Consider the following 11,698-nt stretch of genomic DNA (forward strand, 5'->3'; position numbering starts at 1 on the left):
TGGCTCTCAGGCCTCTCCCCGGACTTCCTCCCAGGCCAGAACAATGGCAGGCCCAGGAGCCCAGCTCTCCCACAGGCCCGGCGAGAGGAGGCCGGGGGCTTGGTACTGAGGAAGCCGCTCGGCACGCTGAAATATGGAGGGGACAGATAAGGTCGCAGCGGCACAGAGAGGCCCTCTCCCATGGGCCCAAAGGGAAATTTGCAGTTATTAAGAGGAAGATGAGAGAGATTAAATGGCCTTTGTGCTCATTTTTGCAGAGACTTTTCTTTTTTTCATTATTAGGCCAGCCTTCATCTGAGAGATGAAAGGAGTGGTAAATGACTTTTCACTTCATTCAGCCACACATTGGCTTTGAGGAAAACTTCCATTACTGGCACTTGCCAGACATTATAAAAACACTAATTTCTATTGTTTTAAAAAGTCTTATATACATTAAATGTATTGGTCTTGCTCCACACACAAGGAACAATGTCACTTTGAGGGAAGTTTTCTGCAAACCACTGGAAATTCTTTTTTCATACTAACTATATTATTGGCCTACAGGTAGGCATCTATTGCTTGCCTGGTCAAGAAAACATAAAGTTGACCTGACATGATGTATGTACTGTTATAATCTGGGAGGTTCGAGTCCTGAATGCTGATTGGCTGACAGCCGTGGTAGATCAGATCGGATACCACAGGTATGACAAAACATTTATTTTTACTGCTCTTATTATGTTGGTAACTAGTTTATAATAGCAACATGGCACCTCGGGGGTGTGTGGTATATGGTCAATATACCACGGCTAAGGGCAATGTGTCGTGCCTAAGAACAGCCCTTAGCCGTGGTATATTGGCCATATACCACACCCCCCCGTGCCTTATTGCTTAATTATATTACCCTCTGGGAAGTTCACTTTTTAAAGAAAACAATACAGTTATTCTAATCTGTTTTCTTGTTGTATGATATTTATAACTATTTTTCTGTTACTGGTAGCCTATATTTTTTGTTATTTTATTCCTTATTTTTATTTACTTATTTATTGTTTTTCTTATTGTTTTTTATTAAACAACAGTAACATGCTAAACACACAAAAAAACTGAACAGCCAGAGGACTGGTAGCCTATGTGCAGAGACCACAACGGAGTTAGCTTTTTAACATTTTTCTGGGTGGTGGAAATGACTTCATTTTTCTGGCAGCTGGGCGGAAGTGGGTATCATGTTGACAGCTGTGAAAACAAAACAAGCAGGAACTGCAGAATGGTGAGTGGAAACAACAGCATCATAACATAATGATATCATTTCTTTATGAAACGGAGCGTGTTATTTCAGACATCTTTCTCATTTTAAATGGAGTAACAACAATTGTGTCACAATACTGTTTTAAGTGATACTGTAGTATCAAATCAAATCAAATCAAATTTTATTAGTCACATACACATGGTTAGCAGATGTTAATGCGAGTGTAGCGAAATGCTTGTGCTTCTAGTTCCGACAATGCAGTAATAACCAACAAGTAATCTAACCTAACAATTCCACAACTACTACCTTATACACACACACAAGTGTAAAGGGATAAAGAATATGTACATAAAGATATATGAATGAGTGGTGGTACAGAACGGCATGGCAAGATGCAGTAGATGGTATAGAGTACGGTATATACATATGAGATGAGTACTGTAGGGTATGTAAACATAAAGTGGCATAGTTTAAAGTGGCTAGTGGTACATGTATTACATAAAGATGGCAAGATGCAGTAGATGATATAGAGTACAGTATATACATATGAGATGGGTAATGTAGGGTATGTAAACATTATATTAAGTGGCATTGTTTAAAGTGGCTAGTGGTACATTTTTACATAATTTCCATCAATTCCCATTTTTAAAGTGGCTGGAGTTGAGTCAGTATGTTGGCAGCGGCCGCTAAATGTTAGTGGTGGCTGTTTAACAGTCTGATGGCCTTGAGATAGAAGCTGTTTTTCAGTCTCTCGGTCCCTGCTTTGATGCACCTGTACTGACCTCGCCTTCTGGATGATAGCGGGGTGAACAGGCAGTGGCTTGGGTGGTTGTTGTCCTTGATGATCTTTATGGCCTTCCTGTGACATCGGGTGGTGTAGGTGTCCTGGAGGGCAGGTAGTTTGCCCCCGGTGATGCGTTCTGCAGACCTCACTACCCTCTGGAGAGCCTTACGGTTGTGGGCGGAGCAGTTGCCGTACCAGGCGGTGATACAGCCCGACAGGATGCTCTCGATTGTGCATCTGTAGAAGTTTGTGAGTGCTTTTGGTGACAAGCCGAATTTCTTCAGCCTCCTGAGGTTGAAGAGGCGCTGCTGCGCCTTCTTCACAACGCTGTCTGTGTGGGTGGACCAATTCAGTTTGTCCGTGATGTGTACACCGAGGAACTTAAAACTTTCCACCTTCTCCACTACTGACCCGTCGATGACCCGTCGATGTTCATAACAGTAATGTTTTGGTTTGTTCTTTTCTCAGCACATTTATTCGCTCCCCAGGATATTAACTAATTATCGTGGCCATCTTCAGAATAATAGAATCAAATCAACATTGAAGAACGATTATGATCTTTCGAGTCTGCCGAAGTGGTGAAGTCTATACACAATTGATATTACATAATAGTTTTCTTCCCCTGTTTTTCACTAGTCTTATTTGTCACATATAGTCTTCCTGATTATATTCTATATAATGGTTAAATTCTCTGTCTTCATGATCGATTCAAACGTGTTTCAGCCGTAGTTGTGCTGTAATAGGGTATGAGTCGTGAATAGATTAATTCTGTAGCCTTTGTTGTGTCAGTGCTGTGTTACTATAGTGCCAGATGGCCTGAACATTTGTTTTTTGTAGTATCAAATCAAATTTTATTTGTCACATGCCCCGAAGACAACAGGTGTAGTACAGTGAAATGCTTACTTACAAGCCCTTAACCAACAATGCAGTTTTAAGAAAAACAAGTGTTAGGTAAAAAATGGATAAGTAAGAAATAAAAATAACAAATAATAGTAACGAGGCTATATACAGGGGGTACCGGTACAGAGTTAATGTGCGGGGGCACAGGTTAGTCAAGGTAATTGAGGTAATAAACTCAGCAAAAAAAGAAACCTCCTCTCGCTGTCGACTGCGTTTATTTTCAGCAAACTTAACATGTGTAAATATTTGTATGAACATAACAAGATTCAACAACTGAGACATAAACTGAACAAGTTCCACAGACATGTGACAAACATAAATGGAATAATGTGTCCCTGAATAAATGTGATACAGGGCAATAAATTGAGCTTGTTGGTGTGTTGCTTGTTGGTCTGGTGTGGCCACCAGCTGCATTAAGTACTGCAGTGCATCTCCTCCTCATGGACTGCATCAGACTTGCCAGTTCTTGCTGTGAGATGTTACCCCACTTTTCGACCAAGGCATCTACAAGTTCCCAGACATTTCTGGGGGGAATGGCCCTAGCCCTCACCCTCCGGTCCAACAGGTCCCAGACATGCTCAATGGGATTGAGATCCGGGCACTTCGCTGGCCATGGCAGAACACTGACATTCCTGTCTTGCAGGAAATCAAGCACAGAACGAGCAATACGGCTGGTGGCATTGTCATGCTGGAGGGTTATGTCAGGATGAGCCTGCAGGAAGGGTACCACATGAGGGAGAAGGATGTCTTCCCTGTAACGCACATCGTTGAGATTGTCTGTAATGACAACAAGCTCAGTCCGATGATGCTGTGACACACCGCCTCAGTCCACGACGGACCCTCCACCTCCAAATCGATGCCGCTCCAGAGTACAGGCCTCGATGTGACGCTCATTCCTTTGATGATAAACGAGAATCCAACCATCACCCCTGGTGAGACAAAACCGCAACTCATCAGTGAAGAGCACTTTATGCCAGTCCTGTCTGGTACAGCGACTGTGGGTTTGTGCCCAGAGGCGACGTTGTTGCCGGTGATGTCTGCTGAGGACCTGCCTTACAACAGGCCTACAAATCCTCAGTCCAGCCTCTCTCAGCCTGTTGCGGGCAGTCTGAGCACTGATGGAGGGATTGTGCGTTCCTGGTGTAACTCGGGCAGTTGTTGTTGCCATCCTGTACCCGTCCCGCAGGTGTGATGTTCGGATGTACTGATCCTGTGCAGGTGTTGTTACACGTGGTCTGCCACTGCGAGGACGATCAGCTGACCGTCCTGTCTCCTTCCAGTGCTGTCTTGGGTGTCTCACAGTACGGACATTGCAATTTATTGCCCTGGCCACATCTGCAATCCTCATGCCTCCTTGCAGCATGCCTAAGGCACGTTCACGCAGATGAGCAGGGACCCTAGGCATCTTTCTTTTGGTGTTTTTCAGAGTCAATCGAAAGGCCTCTTTAGTGTCCTAAGTTTTCATAACTGTGACCTTAATTGCCTACCGTCTGTAAGCTGTTAGTGTCTTAACGACCATTCCACAGATGCATGTTCATTAATTGTTTATGGTTCATTGAACAAGCATGGAAAACAGTGTTTAAACCCTTTACAATGAAGATCTGTGAAGTTATTTGGATTTTTACGAATTATCTTTGAAAGACAGGGTCCTGAAAAAGGGACCTGACGTTTATTTTTTTGCTGAGTTTATGTACATGCAGGTAGAGTTAATGTAACTATGCATAAGTAATAACCAGAGAGTATCAGCAGCGTCAGGGGGTTGTGCAAATAGTCTGGGTAGCCATTTGATTAGCTGTTCAGGAATCTTATGGCTTGGGGGTAGAAGCTGTTTAGAAGGCTTTTGGACCTAGACTTGGCGCTCCGGTACAGCTTGCCGTGCAGTAGCAGAGAGAACAGTCTATGACAAGGGTGGCTGGAGTCTTTGACAATTTTAGGGCCTTCCTCTGTCGCCGCCTGGTATAGAGGTCCTGGATGGCAGGATGATTGGCCCCAGTTATGTACTGGGCCGTTCGCACTACCATCTGTACTGCCTTGCGGTTGGAGGCCGAGCAGTTGCCATACCAGGCAGTGATGCAACCAGTCAGGATGCTCTCGATGGTGCAGCTGTAGAACTTTTTGACGATCTGAGGACCCATGCCAAATCTTTTCAGTTTCCTGAGAGGGGAATAGGCTAAGTTGTACTCTCTTCACGACTGGTGTGTTTGGACCATGATAGTGTGTTGGTGATGTGGACACCAAGGATCTTGAAGCTCTCAACCTGCTCCACTACAGTCCCGTCGATGAGAATGGGGGTGTGCTCAGTCCTCCTTTTCCTGTAGTCCATGCGATAGTCCATGCTATATAAGATGTGAAGCAACCACCTTGGCCTTATGAAGGGTCTATGAAAGATATATTAAGACTAACACAATTGTTGTGCATTTAAAATGGGCCCAAATCATTGTTATATTAGTGGAACAAAACATCTTCATAGTCATCTGCATTATGCTTTAACATCTGAGGATGCTGATTGTTGTAGTTGACACCAGCAGCTTACACTGTCCTCCTATCCTAGACGCACCATAAGCTAGTATCAACTTACACCATACTCATCATATTCATGTGCTATTCACATAAATACTGGAGCTGTAATCCACCAGCTTACCTGTATTCCTCTCCCCCTCTCCCCAAGCAGCATGATGGATGAGCTGGTGCATGACCTGGTGTCAGCCCTGGAGCAGACCTCAGAGCAGACCTCAGAGCAGACCTCAGAGCAGACCTCAGAGCAGACCTCAGAGCAGACCTCAGAGCAGACCTCAGAGCAGACCTCAGAGCAGACCTCAGAGCAGACCTCAGAGCAGACCTCAGAGCAGACCTCAGAGCAGACCAAGCTCCAAGCCTCACAGCCCTTCTGTAGCAGCGCAGGTAGATCCTGCGACGTCGGGGATGGAAACACCGCTGTGACTCCTCCCTCCACCCCATGGAGCATGGCTGCTGCCTCAGTGAGGCTGAGGCCATCAAAACCAAGCAGCACTCATGGCCTGAGTAGGACTCCTTCACAGAGAACACCCCGGAACGGCCATTTTAGGAGGAGGTGGATGGTCAAACGCATGACCTCAGATCTGACGGTCAGCCTGCAGCAGAAGTTGACGGTGTCAGGAGTGGATAGCGAGTGGGGTGGGAACCACAGGTCGTCCAAAAAGAAATGTCTGTCCAGGCTGAAGAAGGGTCTGGAGGCTGGGTGGGAGTGGAAGGGGACAGGGAGGCTGATGCAGTGGGTCTCAGGGTAGAGGAGTGCTGGACGGATAAGATCCCACTGGTCCGAGAGTCCAAGGAGCAATGAGAGGCTTGTGATGAGAACATGTCTGAAGGAAAATGTCCTAAACATTATGCATATACCTAAACATCACTTTCATTTTATTTGTGTGTGAGAAAATATCTATTTGGGCAAAACAATAATATAACATCCTATAGGATAGAATATTTTAGGATACTGAAATGGTCTTACCTTTTACATGAAGAGGTTTCATTTAGCATTTCCTAAATATTACATCATGTTTACAACCTTTGCAATATTTACAACATATCCATTGTAAAATATGTTATTGTTAGCCTTTGTTGACACAGACCAAGTCAAACTGCAAATTACCCCTAAATATCACATGCTCCATTTACCCTTTATGTGGTGAAGTTACTGAGGCAGTTTGGCCCGTAATATAAAAGTCATGGGCATAACTATTATCTGACAGAGGCAATTAAACACGCCGACATTTAAAATGATCTATAGTGCCTGTCTTCATCTAGTTGTCAATATTCAATGTGGCCCCATCTAAAACAAAAAGTGTATCACGTTGATACCTCTGCACCTTTAAGTATTCAATTGACATTAAAAATGAATGACATTCCCCTCTCATGCTCATCTCCTCTCTCTCTGGGGTGATCAGTCGGGAGGGGTCACTGATTCTTTGGCTACAAGGCATCACTTAGCTCATTACTTTGTTGGGAGAAATATTGTCACAAATGAATGCCACTTGGTGAGGTATTGATTGGTTTCAAAATTCATTTCTATCTTATTCTTGATAATTGAAGTTATAGTTGCCCTGAGTTCAACTGACTGCATTCCAATGCATTTATTTGTTCAAAATGAGATATACAACTTTCTATAAGTGACATTGGAACCAATCAATTACCATGCTGTCATATTAATTATAATAATGGGTTTACTAAATAGGCTTATACAGTCCTGCCTGGCCACTGTAGGCCTGAGGCAGAGGTCAACATTTTTACATAAATGATCAAGCCTGACCTCTGATACCCTCAACAGAGAGGAGATCATCAGTGTCAGTATACTACACTAGTACAAAAATAGAAAGTTGGACCATGGCGCAATAGGCTAGTCCCATATAAGTGCATGGTGCTGCCTGTGTGTAAATCTGGTTGGTCTCTTTCCTCCCATGTCCGACCCACTGCTAGACACCTGCCTCCACTGGGTATTCCCCTTGATGATCTCATTATCTGTTGGCTATAAAAAATAGGGAGAAGACGTCTGTGGTAACCAATAATAGGGATACAGAGGGCTTTACATCTTCTGGTTTAATTTGTGCTGACCTCTCAATGGTACTTGTTTTCTTACTTTATGGAAAAATCAATAACCGTTCTGACAGAAAACAGCTCCGAAGAAGAAATAAATGGGAACACCGTGGCACACTGTCAATCATTTCTCACTTACACAACAGCACGCTGCTGATTGCTGCTCAGTAGACTGCCGCTCTGTACTGAGGACTGAACAATCTCTGGGTTAAGTCCTACTGAAGCCCAAAGAGATGGAAAAATGGTATCAAGTAATGGAGGGTTGACAGTGGTACATCAGCCATATTTAGACATCAGGACATCCTAAGATACATCTGATGTTTTAGAGTTAAAGACACTTTAGAGTGTCTTAAAGTGTCTTTTAACCTTTTAGGTTTCAGTGGTCTCTCTCTGTTCGTTCCATTAACCTCTTCATATTCTGTGTTTGATCTCAGAAACTTCCCTTGCCTCAAGGTCACAGCTCATGCAGTATGTGCCCAGACCAGAGCCTGCTTTTAGCCAACCAAGTGCATGGGTAGCAGATGTTGGCAGCTCCAGCTGGGCTCCACATCCTTGATTAGAGTAGCATTGGCCTACTGGCAGGATGGCCACCTGGTGCCCAGTCTGGCCCAGAGAGCAGGCCTCACCTGTAGGTGGAGGCACACAGAGACACAGCCACTGTCTCCAGCTGTGGTGGTGGTACTGTTGGTGGACAACCTTGTCACCGGAAAAACACAAGCCATTGGCGTGCATTTGTCACGCTCCACTCCATCATTTTGTAATTTGGATTTTTTTCAAAACTCTACGAGGAGATTTGGTTTAGAGCTGTATTCCATTTGCTGAAGTTCATTTTCAGAAATCTCTGAGACTAATCCAATTACAGGAGCTCAGGGAGGGTGGGATAACCTTATAATCAGACGCCTATGGAAGAGGGCATGGATTTGGGCTGGGGCGGCTTGTTTGAAGAGCCTACAGATCCATTGTTATCAGCGCTTTGCCCCCCTCTGTCTCTGTCTCTTTATTCCGCTGCTGAATGGGCCCAGGCTCAATAAATGGCGGCCGACTCGTAATCTCTGAGCAAACTAGCCTGCTTCTCCCAGGAGTCAGGGATTATATCCTATTGGATAGTGTGTTTTTGCTTCATGGAAAAGAAGGGAGCTTTTGTTCCACACTGGAATGCAGTTTTCATGTCTTATAACATGTAACTGTCCTTGTATTAATTGAGTGCCACCATGGTTGTAGGGAACATCAGTGTGAAGACTTATTTAGTGACATGATGCCTGATGCAAAGTATGTGATGGTACTTCTCTGGGATGAAGAAATGGAAGGTGAGTGTTTTTGATGAACGTTACCTGTAGTTGATACTAACACAGGGATGATCCCTTTTCTCGTAAGTGCATGTAAAACAGACTAAGTTTGACTAAAATGTTAGTTAACTTTTCCTGACAAAGGTCATGGGAGATGAAAGAGAGAGGTGTTTCCCAACTGGTCTCAAGAAAAATGGCAGCCTCAATTATTCATGGTCATTAAATAGATAGCACTTAATGGAAATGGTTTCACATTGGCTCAGGGCTGCTCCCAGCGACATCACGTTAGACCTTTAATATGGATAAATACTTAATGTGTGGCTCTAATTCATTGTTTATACCTGTGATCTTTTTCAAACTTTGCACCAAATCCCCCTATAGGAAGCAAACACATTTTCAACTCAGAAATGGAAGAAGCTGTTGTATCGCTGCCATCTGTGAGCCATACCTTCTTTGTGGTGGAGCACTTTTGTACATGTTCTGCTATTAACACGTTACACTCCTACCCGTATACATGTTGAAAATTGCATATTTGGGCACTGATAAGCGCCTAAATTGGAACGGAGGTACAATAACATGCTATAAATGATGTCAGAGCTCAGACTCTTCCCTTCACGGTGCTGTATGGGTTTTGACTGACGACAGCCGTTCTGAGAAGTTGCCCTAAACCCTCCTGCTAATTGGGCAACTTTTGTAAATGTTTTGTTTTCTGATTGAGGGAAATGCTGTAAATTAAGAAGACTCAAAGTATTTTTAAAGATGAGACGTTGATGATTATAATAAATACTGCTTTGAAGTCTTACAAGCAAGCCAAGAGTCCAAATGTGCACTTCACATTTCCATATCATAAAACTCTTGTCATATACAGTGTCAACATTTATGATCACTATGTTTGATTTTTATTTATTTTATTTCACCTTTATTTAACCAGGTAGGCCAGTCGAGAACAAGTTCTCATTTACAACTGCGACCTGGCCAAGATAAAGCAAAGCAGTGCGACAAAAACAACAACACAGAGTTACACATAAATAAAGGTACAGTTGATGTACAGTTACAAGATGACATGGCATCCCAACCTGGGTTGTTCTGAACAGAATGAGCCTATGGTTGTCTATCATGAAGAAGATTTTCCACTGAACACGCACCTGATGGACGCATGACTCTTTTGTGTGTGCACCTACAATCCGTTTCGCTGAACTGACCTGTGAAAGCTTAACACTGTAAGATCGTATTTTCTCATTTAGCTAGTCATGTTGACAATAGAACGCACTTTCAAATGATGCCCACCTGACCCAGATTGTGATTTAAAATGGTGTGTTTTTTGATTGCCTAAACAACAACAGTAATTGTGTGATTGCAGGGATGCAGGGCTGTGTTCCAAACAAAACAACTAGTTGTGCACACTGGAGAGGTGTGTGGCCACTTAGAGACACCAGTTAGTCATCTCACTCAAACACTTGTCATTTCTTTGTTTTATGCTGCACCTACCCCACATTTTCCATGAATATTTGTATCATGTTACTGAATGTATCCAGAGTATTTTCACATTTCGTTATCCACAAATGCGGCAAAAAGTATAGTAAAATTAAAATGCGCATAAAATCGACAGCTTAATGTTTGGATTCAGTCATGTCAGGTAAACTGTTGTGTCCTCAATATTGGTCTAATAATGTTCCTATAATCTCCAAACTTTTCCCTTTCAATTGGTACTCTGCTTATGTAAATGCATTGGAATGCATTTCATATTCTGTATGAATCATTTAAATGTAGCTCTATCCATATAGGCCATTCCCATGAGTGTAAAGGTTTAAGGAGAAAGAGTATTGGGAGCCAGATTAAGAGTATACTGTACATCAGTGATGGGGGAAATATCGACACAGTTACATATCGAGATATTATTTTGAACGATATAACGTTATATTGTTGTTTACAATATTGCAATATTTTTACGCTAGTCAATCAAATTTCGATCAATCAAATGTATTTATAAAGCACTTCTTACATCAGCTGATGTCACAAAGTGCTGTACAGAAACCCAGCCTAAAACCCCAAACAGCAAGCAATGCAGGTGTAGAATCACAGTGGCGAGGAAAAACTCCCTAGAAAGCCAGGACCTAGGAAGAAACCTAGAGAGGAACCAGGCTAGATTATAACAGAACATGGCCAAGATGTTCATAGATGACCAGCAGGGTCAAATAATAATAATCACAGTGGTTGTCGAGGGTGCAACAGGTCAGCACCTCAGGAGTAAATGTCAGTTGGCTTTTCATAGCCGATCATTCAGAGTATCTCTACCACTCCTGCTGTCTCTAGAGAGTTGAAAACAGCAGGTCTGAGACAGGTAGCACGTCTGGTGAACAGGTCAGGGTTCATAGCCGCAGGCAGAACAGTTGAAACTGGAGCAGCAGCACGGCCAGGTGGACTGGGGACAGCAAGGAGTCATCAGGCCAGGTAGACCTGGTCCTAGGACTCAGGTCCTCCGAGAGAGAGAAAGAAAGAGAGAAAAATAGAGAGAATTAGAGAGAGCATACTTAAATTCACACAGGACACCGGATAAGACAGGATAAATACTACAGATATATCAGACTGACCCTAGCCCCCCGACACATAAACTACTGCAGCATAAATACTTGAGGCTGAGACAGGAGGGGTCGGGAGACACTGTGGCCCCATCCGACGATACCCCCGGACAGGGCCAACAGGCAGGATATAACCCCACCCACTTTGCCAAAGCACAGCCCCCACACCACTAGAGGGATATCTTCAACCACCAACTTACTATCCTGAGACAAGGCCGAGGATAGCCCACAAAGATCTCCGCCACGGCACAACCCAAGGGGTAGTCAGTTGTAGCTGCACTAATACTAAAGTATTACTATAGCCTGTTCTCCATCTTCTTTTTAAATATTTAGCCAATTTGTTTTCAGCACTTTTATTTTC

The 11,698-nt window shown here is 43.4% G+C and overlaps 1 protein-coding gene across 1 annotated transcript; it reads left to right on the forward strand.

Annotated features, from left to right (window-relative positions):
- Window positions 1-5,581: 5,581 nt before the first annotated feature.
- On the forward strand, window positions 5,582-6,848 carry LOC139553592 (G patch domain-containing protein 2-like). Its single transcript, XM_071366090.1, has one exon. The coding sequence runs from the start codon at window positions 5,582-5,584 to the stop codon at window positions 6,170-6,172; it is 591 nt and encodes a 196-aa protein (XP_071222191.1). The 3' UTR covers window positions 6,173-6,848.
- Window positions 6,849-11,698: the final 4,850 nt, after the last annotated feature.

The sequence above is a fragment of the Salvelinus alpinus genome, chromosome 25, assembly GCF_045679555.1.
Source record: "Salvelinus alpinus chromosome 25, SLU_Salpinus.1, whole genome shotgun sequence".
Classification (NCBI taxonomy): domain Eukaryota; kingdom Metazoa; phylum Chordata; class Actinopteri; order Salmoniformes; family Salmonidae; genus Salvelinus; species Salvelinus alpinus.